Genomic DNA, 22,392 nt, shown 5'->3' with positions numbered 1-22,392 from the left:
TACCCTCCTTGGACTGGGTTGAGTCCTGGTATCTGGAACTTTTGTGGATGAAGGCACAGTTATCATCCTTTAGTCTACAATACAGATTACCGTGGAACTCTCATTTCCAGGCTCCAGAGACTCTGGTGTGTCTTTGCATGTTGAGTGAGAATCATCGACCTCAAGGCTGTTAACATTCAGCTGGTGAGAACTGACATGGTCATACCGGTTCTGTATGGCCAGTGTCTATTCTGACTGATGAGTGCCCATGACATACATGATGATCCTGTATTTTGAACCTCACCTCTGATCCAATTTTCCTGCTGTACCATTTCCTCTGAAGCCTGGAACACTTCCTCTGAAACCTGGAACATCCTCCAGGCATGACTGCAGAGCAGAGGGCAGATCCCCGCTGGGAGGTGCGCCCACAGCTGTGCACAACCCTCTTTCTTTGCCACCGGCCTGGATGTCCCCACACAGGTAACTCCTGGCCTCTTAACTCTACCTCTCATGGGTTCCTGGGGCTCCTGGGTTTCCAAAGCATCAACCTCTAAAGTCTTCTATGCTCATTCACTCAGATGTGTCCGACTCTCTGTGAACCTCTGGATGGCAGCCCATGGGATCTGTCTTGGAAAGAATACTGGAATGGGTTGCCATTTCCTCCTCCAGGGGATCTTCCTGACCCAGGGATTAAACCCTCATCTCCCACATCTCCTGCAGGGCAGGCAGATTTTTTTACCACTGAGCCACGGGGGAAGTCAAAGCCCTCTAACCTGGGTTCCCACACTGTACAGGGCAATGTGTCTGCAACTAACAGAGGGATCCCTGTGGATCTCATCCCTTGATTCTGAGGGCCAAGTACACAGGCCATCTCTGAGCCTGGCTCTGCTTGAAACTCTGAGACTACGCCATCACCCCCTTCCCTTGGGATATTCTCTGCAGGGTAATTGCAACAGTGACAATTACATGAGTCTGATGGGGCTGTCAGAACAGAGCACAAGGTCTAAACAATAGATGTTTATTTTCTCTTCGTTCTGGCAGCCAGAAGCCCATGATCAAGGTGCATATCCTACAGTTCAGAAGACATCTACTAGCTAAGCCCTTACCTGGCCTTTTCTCTATGTGTGCATGTTCCTGGCATCCTCTTCTCCTCTTATGAGGACACCAATCCTACTGGACTAGGGCCCCACCTATCTGACCTCATTTAACCATAATTACATTTTCAATAGAATGGGAAAGACTGGCGATCTCTTCAAGAAAGTTAGAGATACCAAGGGAATATTTCATGCTAAGATGGGTACAATAGAGGACAGAAATGGTATGGACCTAATAGAAGCAGAAGATATTAAGAAGAGGTGACAAGAATACACAGAAGAACCATACAAAAAAGAGTTTCATGACCCAGATAGCTACGATGGTGTGATCACTCACCTAGAGGCAGACATCCTGGGATGCAAAGTCAAATGAGCCTTAGGAAGCATCACTACGAACAAAGCTAGTGGAGGTGATGGAATTCCAGTTGAGCTATTTCAAATCATAAAAGACAATGCTGTGAAAGTGCTGCACTTAATATGCCAGCAACTTTGGAAAACTCAGCAGTGGCCACAGGACTGAAAAAGATCAGTTTTCATTTCAATCCCAAAGAAACGCAATGCCAAAGAATGTTCAAACTACTGCACAGTTGCACTCATCTCACATGCTAGCAAAGTATGCTCAAAATCCTCCAATCCAGGCTTCAATAGTATGTGAACTGTGAACTTCCAAATGTTTAAGCTGGATTTAGAAAAGGCAAAGGAACTGGCCTGAGCAAGAATGGGGGGGTGTCACTCTGATGCAGGTACTTCCTGCAAAGTCCAGCCAAGATATGGGTCTTTCCCCAGTCCTCACAGGGCTACCCTCCTGCCAATCTCTAGCTTACAGTTAAGGCTGAGGGCCCCTGAGACTGGGCAAAGACCCACATGCATCACCCCGTAGCCTATCAGATCGTCCCTATCAGCTTGTCTGCAGGTCGTTTAGTGTAGGGCTCGCTCACTGGCTTCATTTAAGATCAAATTGCCAACATTCACTGGATCATCAAACAAGCAAGAGAATTCCAGAAAAACATCTACCTATGCTTTATTGACTACACCAAAGCCTTTGACTGTGTGGATCACAACAAACTGTGGAAAATTCTTTAAGAGATGGGAATACCAGACAACTTTACCTGTCTCCTGAGAAACCTGTATGCAGGTCAAGAAGCAACGATTAGAACTGGATATGTAACAACAGACTGGTTCCAAATTGGGAAAGGAGTATGTCAAGGCTGTATATTGTCACCCTGCTTATTTAACTTATATGCAGAGTACATCATGTGAAATGCCAGGCTGGATGAAGCACAAGCTGGAATCAAGATTGCTGGGAGAAATATCAATAGCCTCAGATATGCAGATGACACCACCCTTATGGCATAAAGCGAAGAACTAAAGAGCCTCTTGATGAAAGTAAAAGAGGAGAATGAAAAAGTTGGTTTAAAACTCAACATTCAGAAACTAAGATCATGGCATTCGGTCCCATCACTTCATAGCAAATAGATGGGGAAACAGTGGAAACAGTGAGAGACTTTATTTTGGGGGGCTCCAAAATCACTGCAGATGGTGACTGCAGCCATGAAATTAAAAGACGCTTGGTCCTTGGAAGAAAAGCTATGACCAACCTAGACAGCATATTAAAAAGCAGAGACATTACTTTGCTAACAAAGGTCTGTCTAGTCAAAGCTATGGTTTTTCCAGTAGTCATGTATGTGAGAGGATGTGAGAGCTGGACTATAAAGAAAGCTGAGCACCGAAGAATTGATACTTTTGAACTGTGGTGTTGGAGAAGACTCTTGAGAGTCCCTTGGACTGCAAGGAGTTCAAACCAGTCAATCCTAATGGAAATCAGTACTGAATATTCATTGGAAGGACTGATGCTGAAGCTGAAACTCCAATACTTTGGCCACCTGATGCGGAGAACTGACTCATTTGAAAAGACTCTGATGCTGGGAAAGGCTGAAGGCAGGAAGAGAAGGGGACAACAGAGGATGAGAGGGTTGGATGGCACCACCGACTCGATGGACATGAGTTTGAGCAAGCTCCGGGAATTGGTGATGGACAGGGAAGCCTTGCATGCCGCAGTCCATGGGGTCACAAAGAGTCAGACATGACTGAGAGACTGAACTGATCTTTTCAATGGCCCTCTCTCCAAATGCAATTATGTAGAGGGTTGGGGTTTCAACACACAGATTTTGAGCGGACACAATTCAGTCTGTAATAACTACTGACCACTTGAAATGTGGTTGGTCTAAATTAATATATGTTCTAAGTGTAACTGTACACTGTGGATTTTCATCACTCACCCGTTTTCATCACATGTTCAAAAGGGAATACAAATTTCTCATTAATATCTTTTAAAAAATATAAAACCAATACAATGTTGTAAAGTAAAATAAATAAATAAATTTTAAAAATGCTATTTGAATTAAAAAATACCTTTTTATATTGATTACATGTTGAATGATAATATTTTGGATATATTTGCTAAATATATTACTAGAATGACTTTCACTTGTTTTTTCCCCCACTTTAAAATTTTTTTTCAATGTGGGCTACTGAAAATTTTTAATTTACATGAACAGATCACATTATATTTCTGCTGGACAGTGGGTGTCCAGAGACCCTCTCAGAGCTGATACAGCCACCCCTCTGGTGGTTGGTGGGGGATTGTTCTCCGGGGCCCTGTCTTGATGCCTCCCTTCATCCCCCCTTCATCCCTTCCTTCTCCCCAGTTTCTGAAGCCCATACCTCCCTGCCTCTTCTTGGGCTGAGTCAACCCATTCGGTCAAAGCTGTGCTGTTACACAGGGTAGAGAGTTGGGTGGGCAGCGAAGGAAGGACTTCCTGACCACAGCAGTGAGGACGGAAACATGTCCCTGTGATTCTTACCAGGCTCTGGCTCAGAGTGGGAGACGCGTAAGAAAAGCAGACCGCCAACCCCCACGCTGCCTGTAGCACCCCCTGCTTAGCATGTCTCTTGTGTGTTTTCTGTTAAAAGAATCTCCATTTCTCACCCTGCCTTGAGTTGCTCTGCCAAAAGCCCCATGTACAACCCCATGTTGGAATGTTACAGGTCCCAGGAAATTCCACCTCACCCCGCAGCAATGAATAAAATATGGTCCCAGATCTCTGCTCTTGCTACCGTGCAGGAAGGAATTGGTGGGGTGGAAAAAGCTATGAGCGACACGGTATACAAGGCTCTGGCATTTTAATGTATTATTTCACCGTGTCTTTCTAACAACCCCATATTATTATATTCACTCTACAGTTAAGGAAACAGACTCAGGGAGGTTAAGAAGCTCCTCCAATGTCACCAGCTGGCAGGTAGCTGGGCCCATATTTGAGACCAAGTCCATCTGACTCTTGGCTAGCATGCTGTGGGTGTGCCGTAAAAAGGGAAGAATTTTCATGTGCTCCAGCACATGAAGACTCTTTTGAGTTGGATTCAGTCCCAGGAAGGAAAGCAGAGGGAATTCTAGGCTTGGGACTGGCCTGAGCAAGAATGGGGAGGTCACTCTGGTACTCCCTGCAAAGTCCAGCCAAGAAATGGGTCTGTCCCCAGTCCTTACTAGGCTGCCCTCCTGCCAATCTCTGGCTTATGGCTCAGGCTGAGGGGCACTGAGACTGGGTAAAGACCCCACGCATCCCCCCGTAGCCCATCAGCTCATCCCTATCAACTTGTCTGCGGGTCGTTCAGTAAGGGGCTCACTCACCGGCTTCGTTTAAGGTCTTTCTTGAGGTTTATTATTTCCTTCTCCATATACCTGATGCTTCTCATTGGCTTTTCTGGGACCTGAGGGAAGTCAAGAAGTGAGAGGAAAAGCATTAGTACAACTGTTAGCAGTGAGCTGGGGTGCAGGAGGCTCATGTGTTCACGTGAGACGTCTGATCAGGTTGGAGGGGCCCTTGTGGGTCACAGCATCCTTGGCTCCACCAAAGAGAGGCCCCGGGGCATGCTGGAAACAGCAAGAGCTTTGGAGATGGACGAATCTGAGCTCTGAACCTCGTTCTGTCTGGTGACAGCCTGTGTGACCTTGGAAAAGTTACTCATCTTCTCTGGGTCCTAGTTTCTTCAGCAGAATGAGGGGCTATTTCCTACCTTGTTGTGATGATCAAATTAGTTGCTAAATTTCTGACTCACTGCAAGCTTTGGAAAAACAGAAGCTTCTATTACAAGCATCATACTCAAACAAAAAGTTAAATATTGATAATCATTGCTGTAGGCGGCACAGGTAGTGGATTTAGACAGCTGAATTTTGTCAATATAAAGATGCAAATGTACCCTTCCCACTGCTCCCCTAGCAGGATTTTATGAGTGATTTATCCAAGTAATTGTTTATGGGCTTTTCTTTCCCTTTTTGCTATTCATTTGCCTTTCTTAGCCACTGGGGAAACCTCACAAGACAAATTTATTACTCAGAGGTGGATACTGGGTCAATATAAAGAAGAGAGTTCAATTAACTATATTTTAATATAAAAATCACTTTTCTCAGTCACCAATTTGGTGAACAATAACAAGACTATTAACTTGATTATCTTGTCTTAAAATTAATTCCTGTAATATTAGGCTTTTTTAATTAAAGGAAATGCCAAGAAATTATGAGAAAATGGATGCTTTCAGATAAAACTGGTGGGAGAATACATTGCACTGTCTTTTCTGAAGGGCAGTTCATCAGTGCATACTAAATGCTGTAAAAGGGGGCATGCCCTTGGGTCTAACGATTCTTCTGCTGTTAGGCATCTTGTGGGACTATCCTTGCACGGGCACAGAGGTTCATCCACAAAACTGCTAGGATGCTGCCTGTGACAGCAAACTCATTGAAATCACAAGTTCACAATAGAAGACAGGTTCAGCAATCATGGTGCCTCGTAAGGACAGAATGCTATGCAGCAATTAAATGTAATGACAGTATAACAATGCAAAGTGTAGAGATGCTCTGAGGAGTTCTCTGAGAAAGACTCATTACAAAGTAATAGGTATTGCATGATTCTTTGTTTTTGGAAAAATGATCTGTTTGGATGTACACATATCAAAAGATATAAAAAAAAAAAAAACTCCCTTGTCATGTGGTAATTCTCTCTGGGGTGGGATTATGGCAGATTTTATTACATTCTCTTAGGTTATGTGATTTTCCTATTGCTCTGCAGTAAATGTTAATCAGTTATATAATAAACAAAGAGAAAAGATTTAAAGAAAAAATAAACAGCTAGTGAAATTTGACCACAGCGGATGGGTGGTTTCTGAAGGCACAGTGAGGACAGGTCAGCTACTCACTAACAGAAATCATAGTAATGTGCACACGTAGGAGGAGGCCTGGTGCTTTTTCAGCAGCTATCATCACCCACTTTCTCCAAAAATAAAATTGGGGGCGGTGGTGCCTGCTGCTCTGGGCCTTTTGAGTGGAATGAAGAAGGAAGGGAATGGAGCCATATCAAAATTGAATGAATGTGGATGGACCCAGAGATTGTCATACTGAGAGGAGCAGGTCAGAGAAAGACAGATGTCGTACGCCACTGCTTACATGTGGAATCTAAAAAAATGGTACAAATGAAGTTATTCACAAAACAGAAACAGCATCACAGATTTAGCAAATGAATTTATGGTTATCATAGGATGGGGGAGGTTAGGATAGGAGGTTGGATTTGGATGTTAGGATTGCCATATACACACAGCTGTGTATAAAATAGATAACTAATAAGGACCTACTGTGTAGTACAGGAAACTCTACTCAATACCCTGTTATGACCTATATGGAAAAGGAAACTAGAAAAGAGTAGATACAGGTATACTGTGTGACTGATTCACTTAGATGTACAGCAGAAACTAATGCAACATGGAAGACATTACTAACATAAGTAAGTAATGGTAAGTAAGACAATGGTAAGACATTACACTCCAGTAAAATATTTTTTAAAAATTGAATGGCATTTCTGGTGGGGTGGAGGAGATGCAGAGTGGGGTCTGGAGTAGAGGGAAGGGACTGTCACTGGCTTGCCTGATTCTGAACCACTTTTTTCCTGGGCTACCTAGTATGTGTCCTGTGCCACGCAGCTCAGATTAGAGGTGGAGAATCTACTGCAAGTCCCCAGGGTACTCCTTCTGGTTCACTAAATAAAGCATGCATGCATGCATGCGTGCTCAGCAGTGTCTGACTCTTTGCGGCCCCATGGACTGCAGCCCGCCAGACTCCTCTGTTTGTGCAATTTTCCAGGCAAGAATACTGGAGTGGGTAGCCATGTCCTTCTCCAGGGGATCTTCTGACCCAGGGATGGAACCTGGGTCTCTTGCATCGGCAGAATGACTCTTCACCATCTGAGCCACCAGGGAAGCCCATGGAAGTAAATATAGCATATTGTTAAAAGGGACTGAACCATGTCTCTTGTGTCTCCTGCATTGGCAGGAAGATTCTTTACCACTGGCACCTCCTGGGAAGCCCAAATAAAGCATAGAGGATACAAAAAAGTATCTGAGACAGCCTTGAATAAGTTCTGCTAGACATGAAACAATGAAGTCATTTATAAACTTTATCTTTCTAGTTACCATTAGCAATAACTTAAAGGTAATATATCAAGCTTATCCTGATATACCAGGGTGTTTCTATCCCTTGGCTGAAAATTGATGGCAAATCTATCAGTTTTCATCTTGAGGGATGGTGAAGTGGGTGGAGAGGTAGACTTCCAAGGAGGCCTGTAAGAATTTCCAGGAGTTCTTAAAACTTCTAAATAATGGACACTGGCTTTTCTCACACTCCTGGTATCCCTTCTCTCCCTTGATATGGGTTTGCCTGCTAAGGCTTCCTGCCCCTCTCCCATGCAGCACTTGAGCCTTGGAAAAAACTTATGGTATCAGCAACAGGGGTGGTCCTAAGTGGCTGGAGCCAGACAGCACAGAGCCCACCTCTCAGTGGGCTGGCGGAGGGATGGTCATGTGATCCAGTTTGGACTAATGAGTTACACGGTTCTAAGAAACATGATTCCTAAGTCTAAGGAACCACAGGCAGAGAAGTTCTATTTCCTCAGAGACTATGGACAGAGAAGCAGATAACCTGTGGGGGTGTTGGCAGCTGTTTTGTGCCCATGAGGGGGCCACCCTCCAGCTGAAGAAGATGTGGGGAGGGGCAGAGAGGAGAGTCAAAGAAAAACCTGTTCCATGGTACCTTGCTGAATTGATCAACCTTCATTAGAACCTGAACTTTTCACAAACATTTCCTTTATTATTTCAACCGGTTTGACTTGGCTTTTCTTTCCCTCACAACCACAATATTTCTTAAACAGCTTCCTCCCTTAGATGTGTCAGGGCAGCAACAGATCAATAATTATTTCAACCAGTTCTCTTTCTCCTCTAGAAAATTAAGATCAGATGATCTCTGTTCTGGTGCATTTTTCAATGAAAGCAATGAGACTGGCCTTATTTTGAGATCAAACATTTGAAATCAGGGTTGCCTTTTTCTAATTTCCTCCCCCTTTTATAAGCACCCAATTAATTCCTTCTTTCAGAACCAAAGCAACTTTCATCACAGATGTTATGATTAGAACACATTTATGAACAAAGACAAAATGAACACAGTCAGATTTCCTTGCCACAATTTGAAAATCTATGACTGAAATGCTTCCTGGTGTCAGTCATATACCCTTTACTCTCCTAAACATCCCAGGTTTCATCCCTTCATGAAGGAACTATGATAACTGTCCACATTTCAAGTATTTCCCCTGAAATCTCACCTAATGACAGTTGCCTGTGCACCAGGAATTCACACTACTCTAAAAGACTGAGTTTATATAGACTGGGATTGGTGCTGAACAATTTACAGACTATGTCCTTGGCTTGACACAAGGCTTTAGCAGGAGAAGATTCGCTCCACAAGTGCTGAAATTATTGCAGTATTTCAGAGGATTCTTAGGAGACCATTTTTATTGTGACAATTGTTTAATTACAAGTGAAATAAGCCACTGGTAATAACTGACATTGAATGAGGGAGTGCTGGCTGTCAGGATATTTATAAACACACTCTGATGTGAGCACAATGAGGAGTTCACAAAGCATCTAAGAACTGCCATCTCTACAACCGTTCTAGAGGGCAATTTCACCATAGGTAATGACAACTCTTAAAACTATATACGCTTTTGCTCCAGCAAATCTGCTTCTATCCAAGAAAATTATGCAGCAAGGATAAAAAAAGATTTATCCATGAGGATGTCTACCACAGCACTGTGAGTAATGGTGAAAAACATTTAAATGTCCAGCAACAGGCACTGGGCGAATAAATTGTGGTTGAGCCAGACAATGGAATATGATGATCTGAATTTGGTGCTACCATTTAATGTTGGTGAGATGCATACTCAACTGATGTGGAAGGGAGTATAATTTCAAGGGGAAAATGAATGTTACAAATACGAAGAGCTTAAGAGCTTACATCATGGAGAATTTCAAAGTTTACATTCATAAAAATCTATAGAAATTCCTGAAAAAATATATAAACTGATATAAACTATGATTTAAAATATTGATACATGGCAAGGTATAAGCAGGTAGTAGGTATTAGTCACTCAGTCATGTCTGACTCTTTGTGACCCCATGGGCTGTAGTCCGCCAGGCTCCTCTGTCCATGGGAATTCTCCAGGTAAGAATACTGGAGTGGGTTGCCATTCCTTTCTCCAGGGGATTTTCTGACCCAGGGATGGAATCCGGATCTCTTGCATTGGCAGAAGGACTCTTCACCATCTGAGCCACCAGTGAAGCCCATGGAGTAAATATAACATATTGTTAAAAGGGATATTATCTTAGACTGCTTGAATTGTAGATAAATAATAATTTTTATTTTGGCTACATTTTTTCCTGATTCTAAAATAGTTTACTTATGTCAACTATCTAATAATAAAATAATACCGTTGTTCTTATTTGTAACGCAATTCTGACTAACTATCAAAATAAACAAAATGTAAGTTTTTAATGTTGTTTTAAACAAGTAATCTAAGAGCCTGGAATGAGGGAATTTAAAAGTCTATTTTGGGCACAAATGAACTTATCTATAAAACAGAAATAGAGTTACAGATGTATTAACAGAAAACAAACTTATGGTTACTGGCGGGGGGTGTAAACTAGAAGACTGGGGGGGATAAACATATACACACCGCTATATAGAAAACAGATAAAAGGGCCTATCGTGCAGCGCAGGGAACTCTACTCAATGGTCTGTAGTGACCACTATGGAGAGGAAGCTAAAAAAATAGCGTGTGTGTGTGTTTGTGTGTGTGTAGAGCAGAAACTAACACAACACTGCAAATGAACTGTGTTCAGTGCGTTCATTTTCTAAGTCGTGTCTGACTCTGAGACCCCATGCACTGTAGCCCACCAGGCTCCTCTGTCCATGGGATCTTCCTGGCAAGAACACTGGAGTGGCCATTCCTTCCTCCATGGCATCTTCCTGACCCAGGGATCAAACCTGTGTCTCCTGTATCTCCTACACTGCAGACTGTTCACTGCTGAGCCACCAGGGAAGCCCTATGTAAATAAACTATATTCTAGTAAAAAAAATAAAATTAAAGTATATTTTAACACACAGTATCAGGCAGGGGTACAGGCAGGAAATCATGCTAGATAGTTCAAGAGAGGGACTGTAACATAGGGGAGCAGTTGCAAAGGTGTCAGAAGAGCTGAAAAGCCACATTAGGGAAGATAAGTCATGCTGGAGATTAGCAAAATGAAAGTTCTACCACTTCCGGTGCTAGGACTAAGGGAAAAGGTAGCCTTCAGAAGCTCTAGAATTGGGCCACTTGGCAGAAGCTGGACTTGTGGAAGAGATGTATTTTCAGCTGAAGGTGCCACCAGAAGCTGAGTGAGAGATGGGGAGAAATACAGTAGCCTTCCTCCTTCTCTCTCTCCCTCTGTTTCTCCCTCCCTCCACTTTCCTGCTCCACCTCCTACTGGCCAAACCTACAGGGAAGCCAGCTGGTAAGGGGTGCCCGGGAAATGTAGTTTGCAAGGATCAGTCTTCCTCGGGGAGGAGGAAGTGAAAATGCCTCCCCAGCCCCCACCATACAAACACCTTGGCTCCAGCTGCTGATCAGTTATTTCCGGACTATAAGTCTGGTCTTCCCTTTAATCGAGGAGCCCTTTGCAGATGATAACTTTGTACATCCCTTATCTTTTGATTCTAAGCCTGACACCCCCAGAATTTCCTGTGGCTAAGATGCAAATCCAAAATTAGGATCATTCTTGCTCTCTCAAGATCATTATCAAAACCCACCTTTTGAGAAAATGCAGAACTCTCCAACTTTCCCCAGTTTCTTTCCCCAGGAAGTACTGTATATTCCAGATCTCGGAGACCAGCTCTGCTTGCGTCAAAACTCCTGTGTTCTGTGTACCACACCCTTTAGGTCCTTCCTGCTGAAAAACAAGCTAATGCTAAGAATTTCTTCCCTACAGACACTGATTAAGGTATCTCCTTACTGAGGTAACACATTTGTAATACAACTCTACGTTTTAGACTATCATCTGGTTAAAAAATGAACTAACAGGTACCAGGGAAAGATTTAAAAAAAAAATAGGAGAAAATAAAAGCCAAGTACAATCCTATCACCATGTCCTTGGATGTCCTTTGTTTTACTTTCTGTAGTCACAGAAAGTCCCTAGCTGAATTTCAGAAAAGCTAGCCTGGGAGACTTGACTTTGTCTTTGCTTCCCTTGGGTGTGCCACTGGACTTAAGATCCTTCAGTTCTTCCATTGCTTTGCAGAGTGTAGGTGGTACCTCCATCTCTGTTGCCTGGAAAACCAATGCGAATCTCTGCCCTGTCCCCTTCTACATCTCTGCCCTGTCCTACCTCTCATCTTTGAGGGCAGGACTGTGAGAAATACAACGTGACATCCTGCAATGTGCCAGGCTGAAAGATGATACATTTGTATAGACCCATAGTGGAGCCTGAGGTAGGGATGGTTTTGTGGCAGGTAGATTCACATTTAGGGGCTTATGACCCTGTGGCTCAGTGGTAAAGAATCTGCCTGCAATGCAGGAGATGCAGGAGACATGGGTTAGAAAGTTACCCTGGAGGAGGAAATGGAAACCCACTCTAGTATTCTTGCTTGAAGAATCCCATGGACAGAGAAGTCTGGCGGGCTACGGTTCATAGGGTTGCAGAGTTGGACGTGGCTAAAGTGACTTAGGGCATGCACACACACTTACATTTAATACTCGTGCGCTGGGATTGTTTTAAACAGTAGCATTTGGAAATGATTTGACTTAACCTGATAGCTGACAAGTGGAGGTGGTAGGAATGCGTGGAAAGACCTTTGTTGTCCAAAAGGCCCAGGTTGGGGTCCTGATTCTGTCACTTCAGTGTCGGGTAGCTGGGCAAGTCACACACCTCTTCTGTGAAGAGGACCTAATGCTGTCTACCAATGACATCATCGTTCACCTACATGCCATACACGAGCCTGAGTGTGTTCTTTGAAATACATGATTCCACTTAGTCCTCACCTCATTACTATTCTCCCCATTTTATGGAGGAGCAAACTGAGGCTTCAAAAGGAGAAAACAACATACTATTAAATGGCAAAGTCAGGCACTGAAATCAGTTCAAGTGACATCAAAGCACATGTCTTGTTTTAGGTTTCTGTTGTTGTCTCTCTCTTTTAGTATATAAGTTTCAGGCGTACAGCTATAATTTGACATCTGTACACACACACAAAGTGATACCACCACAGTCTAAAACCATCCATCACCAAACAGGTGACCTCCATCACCTGTGTCACTCACCTCCCCAGCCGCCTTCCTTTCCGGTAACCACTAATCTGCTCTCTGTATCTATATATTTGTTTTTGTTTCATTTATTGATTTTGAGTCCACATATGAGTGAAATCATACAGTATCTGTCTTTCTCTGTCTGATTTATTTCACTTAGCATAGTACCTTTAAGGCCCATCCATGTTGTGACAAATGGCTGGATTTCATCCGTTTTATGGCTGAGAAGTATTAACCACACACACCACATCTTCTTTATTTATTCACCCATTGATGGCCACTTAGATTGTTTTCATACCTTGGCTATTGAAGTAGAACGTTTAGGTCTCATATGGCAGTTCTATTCTTAATTTTTTGAGGAATCTCCATACTATTTTCCAGAGTGGCTGCACCAATTTACAGTCCCATCAACAGTATACAAGTTTCTTTTTCCTCCACATTCTTCAATTCTTGTCTTTTAGATAGTAACCAGCTGAACAGGTGTGAAGTGATATCTCATTGTGGTTTTGATTTGCATTTCCCTGATGATTATAGAGATGCCGAATGTCTTTTCATGTATCTGTTGACCATCAGGATACATCTTCCTTAAAAATGTCTGTTCAGATCCTCTGTCTAGTTTTTAATCGGGTTTTGTTGTTGCTGTTTGTTGTTGAAAAGCATGTGTTCTTAACCACTACTTTACCCTGCTCCCAATTTTGCATGGCAGGGACTAGACCAGGGATAGCAGTGACAGCTATTAATTTATGGATGCTGCTTCCAAAGCTGGCCCACTTAGTTTTTGTTAGATTTTGTCGTAAGAATTTTTATACGGCAGAAGATCAGAATGACTGGTTGAAGGTCAAGGCCAGAGAGGCAATCTTTCAAATGTCTGTTGTTCTCTTCTCTTTTATGAAAGAATGTTCTAAACCCATCTTCGTTAGTTCTTAAAATATGATCCACTTCCTCGAATCAGATTAAGATGGAAATGAATTCCTGCTGAATGTACTTGGGTTGATACAGACGTCAGGGGAACAGCTGGGGATGCTCTGTCAAGTGTGAGGGGGGCAGGGAAAGGGAGATGGTGGAAAAGAGAGCGCCGAGGAACAGGCAAGACGTCTAGCAAATTGCAGACTCATTATGGACAAGGTCCCCAGAACAGAGCAGGCAGAGCGTGGGCAGGGTCCGTGGGAAGAGTGTACATGAGTCCAGGGAACTCAGCCTGCACACGGATATTTAAGCTTCTGGTGGTTTTATGATGGTGACAGATGCTTGCCTTTGGGGAGAGTAAACTTCTTTGCCATAAGGGTATAAGGCAGGCACCCATTTACAATGTATGGATAACCCTGAACTAGTGACCTCATCCAGATGCAGACCTTGCAACTGAAATATGAAATGAGCTCCTGAATTCTTTAGTGACTCTCTTCACTCAAGGCAGGGTGCCTCCTTTAGACAGCATTTGTTATTTCTGAGGTATCACTGACATAGAACATTGTTTCAGGTGTACAACTTAATGATTTGATATTTGTATTATACACCACAAAAAATCCACTGCAAAATCTAGTTGATATATGTCACCTTACATGGTTACAGAAAATTTTTTTTGTGATAAGGACTTCTTAGACGGACTCCCTTCACAACTTTCAAATATGTAATACAGTATTACTAACTATAGCCACCTGTATAGTCATTCTGCAGAGTAAATGACTTGAACCCCTTAAAAATATTAACATCTACATCAGCCGGGCCCTCTGGGAAGTGGGCACTGAGACAGGAGCACAAGAGTCTTACTGAGGGTGAGAAAGAGAAAAGGAGTGAGCAGGATTGGGCAGACAGAGTCTCAGACCACGATGGGGACCTGCTGAAGTCTCAGCCCGTGCAACGTGAGCTCCAGAGCAAAGCTGGCCCACGGCAGGAGTCCAAGCGTAGGGCAGAAATGACTCTCTGACTGGGGACTGCTGGACGGGCCTGGTCTTGGTGTGAAAGCTGTGGTGGATCCTGAAAGTGCCACCCACTGTACATAAAGAGAAACAGAGGCAGAGAGGCAATCATTCACACTCACATAGCTCGTCAGCTGGCAGAGCCAAGATCAGACGCCTGGTGTGATGGCTCCTTTTGTGTATCAATCTGACGGGGCCATGGACTGCTCAGACACTTGGACAAACGTTACTCTGGGTTTTTCTGTGAGGATGTTGTTGGATGAAGATTTAACCTGACAGACAGAGGAGAGCAGGCTGCCCTCCCTAATGAGGGTGAGCCTCATCCAATCATCTGAAGGACTGCACAGAATAAAACGCAGACCATCCCCAGTAAGAGGAAATTCCTTTAGCCTGACTGCCTTCCAGCTGAGACATCAGTTATTTTCTGCCTTTGGACTCAAACTGAAATGTCGGCCCTTCCTGGGTCTTGAGTCTGGAAGTTTTTGATCTAGAACTTACACCACCAGCTCTTTTGGTTCTTAGGCCTTTGGCGCTCCACCAACAGCTCTCCTGGGTCTCCAGTTTGCCAAATGCAGGTCTCCCACAAGTCCATGAACTAATTCTTTATAATAAATCTCTATAGAAAGACAGAAGAGGGCAACAAAGGATGAGATGGCTAGACAGCATCACCATTTCAGTGGACATGAACTTGGGCAAACAGCGGGAGATGATGAGGGACAGGGGAGCCTGGCGTGCTGCAGTCCATGTGGTCTCAGAGTCAGACACGACTTGGCAACTGAACAACAACAACAAATCCGTATCCGTATTGATACATTTAGGTATCTAAATGTATCCCATTAGTTCTCTTTCTCTGAAGACCTCTGACTAATACATCCAGTCTCCTTGAGGAGGAAGACGAGTGTGAAGATGGATTCTGGAGCAGCACACAGCGGGGATGAGCGTTCCAGTTAGTGAAGGCAGAGTGATGTGTTACAGAGGGTGAGGAGGGAGCCGTGGGGCGGCGGCGGGCACACCTGACATTCAGAAAAAAGCACCAGTATAAAGAACTGCTTCCCTGGCTTTCCTTCCACGCGGTGCAACACAGCCTTCCCCTTCCTCTCTTTTGTGAATCATCCAGCAGGGTCCACATTATGCACGGGCACCATGGGAACGCAAACTGTGCTTTGAGGGGTCTGGCAAGATGCTGAGCTAGGTGGTCCCAAGGTGGCCCTGGGGGGAGCAGAGAGGTGGAGGAGTGAGAGACACAGAGGGAGAATAATGGCATGTGAATTCAGCCCCAAGTCCTCCCCCGCCCGCCAGCTGTGTGACCCCAGGCAAGTCACTCCCTCCAGTTACCGGGGCTCTCACCTGGCAAGCACCTGCCGGGTCTTTATTCAAAAGACACGAGAGGACTAAAAGACACACTCGGTACGTAGGTCCTTGGAACCAAACACGCCAAGGAAAGGTTACTAACATTGCCACGACATCATGAGGATCTGGCATTTTTACAAAATTAAGTTATAAATGAAAAAATGTAATTTGAGTGAGATTGTGAAAATATTCCCATTTACTCATTAAGGGCAGAGTAAGGCTATCAACTTCAACACAGTTGGCAATGGTAGCAATGCAGAGATATAACAGTAGGTGGCGCTAGATGCCATAGCTTGCAATCAAGTCCTGGATCCTCCTAATCTTTCTCTGCCTCCCTGCTCTTGCTTGATAGAAATGGAAATTGGAGGCCACTGTCAATGAGCCCCCATCAGCCCTGGGATTGAGCTGGCCTGCTAGCAGCAAATGTGCTATCCACCCCGTAAAAAAAAAAAAAAAAAAATTAAAATTAAATACATTAATCTCATAAGCTCTTTTGAAAGACTAAATAGGGGGGGCCAGCAGGCTAGCTGCTGGGCATTAGCAGCCAATGGGAATGCATGTGACAGTCTGCCACTCAGCCTCCTGAAGGAGATTCAGGGAAGGGGCCCCAGGATGTGACAGCCACCTTGCCAAAGGTGCTTCTGTTTAATAATGATAACAGTGCCTAAATTTTCAGCACCTCCCCAATGTCTGGAAACATCCTAGGCTAGAGATGGCAGATGGGCTCCAAGTTGAAAGCTAGCTTCAATCTGCCCATTAGAAGCAGTGGCTGCCTGTAGCTCCCTGCAGATGGATCTCTTCAGAAAGGAGTTCTGTGGTTGATCAGCAAGGTCCGCCACGGTCCCAGGAAGGAAAATCAGCGTCATGATGCGTGACTGCCATTCCTTTACCAGGCGCTTTACATATGTTTTCGCATGAAGTCTTCACAACCACTCCAAAAGTTAAGGGCTGTCACTATTATTATCCCCATGTTATGGGTGAGGAAACTGAAACCAGATTAATTAAATAACCTGTATGAGGTCACCCAGCTGGTAGGAGTGAAACAGAGCAAGACCCTGTGGGGCTCCTGGGCACAAAAGTCTTTCTGTGTCCCTGGTTTCTTGATTACAGGAAATAGGTTTCTTTTGCCTCCATGAGCTTCCCTGAGTGACAGTAGCCAGTTCAAACAGCGGCTAACCAGGGAGGAGAGAGAGAACCAATCCGGAAACAATAGTGCAGCATTAGGGCAGGGTCCTGGCCGCCCCCCTCCCCCCCCCAAAGGGATACATGTAACAAGAGCTTGGAGCTGTTTCGCAGATATGGAAAACCCCCTCCAGGCGGAAGAAGTTAACTGCATACTGCCCCCAAGTATGCAGACCCTAGACCTGTTGGAACCAAAAGGTGGATGATGCTGACTCCCAGAAGCCTCATCACCAAACAATCAGAAGAATGTCCACGAACTGATCACATTGTCCTTTTTGAACCATTACTATAAAACTCCTCACTACGCTCTCTGGGTTGGGACACACAGTTTTAAGGGCATTAGCCTGCTGTGGCCCCCTCTGCCTGGCAAAGCAATAAAGTTCCTCCTTTCTGCTTCACCATAAACTCTGTCTCTGAGATTCAATTCAGTACAGGGGTACAAAGACTGGATTTTGGCTACAGGAGTGAGAATCTGCCAATCTTGGTGATCGTGGGGCTCTCTGTATTGCTGATCACACCACAACTTAATCCCTTTCTAGAAAACGAAACAAATTCCTTGCCAATTCATCTTGGAGAAAAGAAACAAGTAGTGACCCAAGAAAATCTCCCTCAGGTTGTCAATAGCCAGGTGGGCATATGGGTTGGGTGGGGGGAGAGGATCAAGTCCCCATGTAGCTTCAGTTCTTTTTCTTAACTTGGAAGACAACATCAACATTTTTTGCAAAATCTGGGCAAACTCCCTGAAGGTCCAAGGAAACCCAGTCTTCCACTGGTTAATATCTGCTCACCTTCCATTTAAGAAGCAGAAGCAGAGCATCTAAGCCAGTGCTGAAAGAGAAAACAGCCAAGATGCAGAAGAGCTCGGCTGGGGCCTCTCCCCTTGGGATGAGGCTGTGTGTGACTTCAGGGCTGTGATGGTATGGATCCTGGAGTGCTGTCCACTGGGAGCTATTCAATCCCAAGGTACATGAACCCATTAAGGAGGCTGGGTGAGGGGCAAGAGTAGCCCAGCTATTTCTTAAACACCTACCGGGGTTAGAAAACAGCTGGGGACACGACTCAGAATGGGACACCATCTCTGCCCTCAAGGAGTTCATGGTCTAGTGGGAAGACATGTATCAAACAGGCAATTCAACGACAACGTGACAAATGAAGGCACCAAACACAGCTTAGGGGTGGGGAGGGAGATTATCACCCCGGTTTCAGACTGAACTGAACACAGAAAGTGGAGGGAACAGTTTCTCAAACAGAAGGAACCATGAGAAGCGAAATGTAGAGTGTGATGCTGATGAAGGTTCTCTTGACATCCCCAAGCTGGAGGAAAGATGCCTAAAGCTTTACTGCTGCTGAGGAACCATGAGAAGCCACTTCAGCAAAATAAGATTATAGATGAGGGTCCTCACTTTGAACTGAAAATGAAGCCTTGAGTTTTACTGCATTTCACTTCATTTTTTACCTGTTTTTAAATTGTTTTGAATAGGTAATATTTTCAAATGATTTTAAAACATACAAGAGGGTATGTAGTTAAAAAGTATTATTTCCACGTTGTCTTCTAGACATTCCTTTCCCTCTGTGGAGATGACTAGTGTTATCAAGTTCTGTAACCTTCCAGACAGATTTTATACTTCAGTAAGCAACCACACACATGCACCACCTGGGTGGGACCCTCGTGTCAAGCGTAGTCAGAATATTCCCCTCCACAGTCGCAGAGACCCCCCCAGGTGCCCTGGGCTGGGTCACAGGCATCGTCAAGATGGGTCTGGCCCCTCTCGCGATGAGCAGATGTTTGTCCCAAGCTGTCCTCTGGGTGCTACTTCCCAGAAGTGTGTCCTGGACAAGTGCATCCGATGCTGCGCAGGTTCCCTGGTGGGGAAGGAGCTTTACAACCATGAAACAGAACTGCAGCTGCGACGCCTCTCATCACCTCTCAGTCCTCAGCATGTAGACCGCTCTAGAGCTGTGGCTTCAGCCTGAGGATCAGTGGCGGGGGGTGGGGGGGGTGGTGCAGAAGGGCCGAGATTCTGCCTAGGCTCACAAAGACAGCTAAGTGGTTCCTAGTTAAGATATTAGCTATATATTCAGCTTACCTCTTTGTTGGGTTTCATATTTGTATTTTGACCATAAAGTTAAAAACCACTGATTTAAGTGGTTATTATGCTTACACTGTAAATCATACGTTTCCTCTCTCCTCCTCTAAATTCCAGCCTTGCAGTTTGTGCAGGGAGTGTGTGTGACCTTGGTCTCTGGCACCATGACAAGGACAGAGAGGTTTCTTGGTTGAGTGAGTGGGTGAATGGGTGAAAACGCAACTGTAACATTTGTTGAGTTTCAACTTTTAGACTCAGCTCACAGACAAAGCCTGGAAAAGGGAATTATCAGTCCTGAAGAGAATGTAGGTGTTACCAATCTCAACAATGGAAGAGCAGTAGTAAGAGACATGAGAAGTCCCAATGAGGAGTTAGTCTTTTCTTCTTCCATTCTTCAGGGTGAATGGAGCTATGTTACAAGTGTAACAGCTGTTTTTAAAGGTAATTTTTTAAAGAACAGTTTTAAGTTCACAGCAAAACAGAACAAAAGGTGTAGAGAGCTCCCTTACCACCCCCTCCACCTCTCACCACCCCCACCTCTCACCACCTCCCCACACCAGGCCCATGTGTCCACATTCATCATTAACAACATCCCCACTAGAGACGTGCATGCCTTACAAGTGATGAACCTACAGTGATATATCACCACCCACAGCCCATCTTTACATTAGGATTCGCTCCTGCTCTGTAGTCCATGGGCTTGCACAGATGTCTAAAGTCATGTATCTATCATGACAGCATCATATGGAATAGGTTAATTGACCTGATAACATATACTTTTAAAAGATATAAAATTAACCAGTACCGGAACTATAAAAGTAGCACTGTCCTCCAGGGGATGGGATTCGGAAGTGGGCAGTGAGTGCACAGGGGTGCAAAGAAATTAGATCCTCACCTTTCATAGAAAATCATTACAGCCTTAAACGTATCAACTAAGAAATAGAGGTAAAACTTAAATACCTTGGAGGTGCAGATCACTGGAAACAAGTGTTAGACGAGGCTGCCTGGGGAATGGCATCAAGAGTGAGATGTGGGCCAGGAAGACGGGTTCCTCTTCGGTAAAAGCCTTTCTGTGCTATTTTTTCTTTTTGACTTGTGTGTATTAGCTTAAAAAAATTATGTAAGGGGACTTCCCTGGTGGTCTAGTGGTTAAGACTCTGCGCTCCCAATGCAAGGGACACAGGTTCAATCCCTGGTGAGATCCCACATGCCGTGCAGCCCAGCCTAAAAAAAAATTTAAGAATTTCAAAAAATCTAACTTAAAAGAATGTGGGAGCCCTAGTTGGAATTAAAATACAGAGCCCCACTTTGTTCTCATGAAAATCAACACAACAAGCCTGTCATATCCATTCTCATTTCGGAGTCAAGACAAAATTAATTTGGAAAAGAAAATACAGACAGGGAGCAGAGCTAGCAACCTCGGGAAATTCAGGGAAATGTAATTGAGTAAGAATTATCTCCTTAATTACTTCTGACCAAATCAATAACAACGCTAGATGAGAAACCACCGCTGCCACCAATGAGTATCAAGTTACTGAGAAACTAATTGGGGTTCAGGCTTGTTTAAAACAGCAAAACATCCTCCTTCTCAGAGTTAGCAAACACGGGCGGGGGCTGGGGATGAGCCGAGAAGGGCGAAGACTGTGGCTGGCAGCCTGGGGTGGAGGAAATCAGAAGCTGAACCTGCGTGTGCTTCTCAAATGCGAAAGCCTGAACAAAGAGCGCTTCTCCAAAAAGACGACAGCACGGATGCCCTTGACACTGTCAAATATTCATTTTCAGACTTTCCTGGGCCTACACAGAGGAGGGGCGGGTTGCCGGGCAAACGGAGGGAAGTGAACCCAACACCACAGAGATGGGTGAGAGATTATTTTTGTTTTCACAAGATCCATGCAGGACCTACAAATAAAACCACCTTGGATGTGCCTTTCGGGGAGAAGCAGTGAGGAGCCTTGTTCCAAGGGGCCCTGCTGCATACCTGCCAGGTTTGGCTGGGACGTGGTGTTCGGGCTGGGGTGAGAACCTAGCCAGAGCCGAGATTCAGGGGTGCCCATTTGCCTAACCTCGTGCAGACCTACCTGTTCCTGCCAGCGTTGGGGTCTCCTGACAGTTGTCTAGGGCTTCCTAACTCCCTTACACACTCTGGGCGTTGCTCCTGGCACTCTGGTCTTTGAACTTATCAATGAATCATCCCCACTGTGGAGGACACACTGGGTGTTCTTTCATCCAGAAGACTCACTGAGCTCCTCTGAGGGTGCCAGCCCAGGACTAGGACAGACACGCCCTTTCGGAGTCTCATGGGGGCAGGGATACAACTAGGCAAACGCTAATGCCGTGCTGAGCAGGCTGTGGCCAGGGCGGGCTCGGGGGCTTCAGGCATGTCTGACTCATCGAGGACAGAGGGACAGTCAGGGCACGGAGGTGGCTTCTTAGTCTAAGCGGCTCTTGAAGACTAGGAGGCTCTAAAAGGGGGAGGAGGAGAATGGTGTTCCAGGCAGACGTAACAGCACACGAAAAAACCTTGAGGTGACCGACAACTCGATACTGAAGACGGTTCAGTCCAAGCGGAGCACAGAAGTGGGGTCGGGGGTGCAGAGGAGTGAGGAAGGAGAGGCAGGTGTAATGAGCAGAAGCTAGATTTACCTGCGGACTCTTGCTTACCTGAGGCAATTTTCTCAGGGCACTTTGAATTGGGTTTTCCTGTCAATTGCAATGAAAAGGGTCTTGACCATGATTTTTGTTAGCATGTGGCAAGTATTTTGTCTAGATGACCCCAAACAACGCCCAAGGAGAGCTGTATATGCTATTACCCTGTGGCTAAACCACATCCCATGGGAGGTCATTAATTTTAGGATCATCAGGGAGTATCAGAGCTGAGAGATCACCCAGCACAATCTTTTCACCACATGACAGATAAACGTAAAATGGCCGATAGGGACAACCTGAGTGGGAATGTTGGAAACACATACGTCCCCATGTGTCAAGCAGATAGCCAGTGGGAAGCCGCCACGTAACTCAGGGAGCTCAGCTTGGTGCCCTGTGACGGCCTCGAGGGGTGCGGCTTGGGGGG

General features: G+C 44.8%; 1 protein-coding gene across 1 annotated transcript in view; it reads right to left on the bottom strand.

The window, feature by feature from the left end:
- The window catches only part of CCDC60 (coiled-coil domain containing 60), a 164,238-nt gene that overhangs the window by 82,821 nt on the left and 59,025 nt on the right, over positions 1-22,392 (bottom strand). Inside the window, exon 2 of the mRNA XM_065903789.1 lies at positions 4,762-4,841. Within this exon, the coding sequence (XP_065759861.1) occupies positions 4,762-4,841 (80 nt within the window). The remainder of the gene's footprint in view (positions 1-4,761; positions 4,842-22,392) is intronic.

The sequence above is a fragment of the Muntiacus reevesi genome, chromosome 13 (genome assembly GCF_963930625.1).
Source record: "Muntiacus reevesi chromosome 13, mMunRee1.1, whole genome shotgun sequence".
Classification (NCBI taxonomy): Eukaryota; Metazoa; Chordata; class Mammalia; order Artiodactyla; family Cervidae; genus Muntiacus; species Muntiacus reevesi.
The sequence above is the reverse complement of the archived record's forward strand: the minus strand, read 5'-3'. Positions and strand labels throughout refer to the sequence as shown.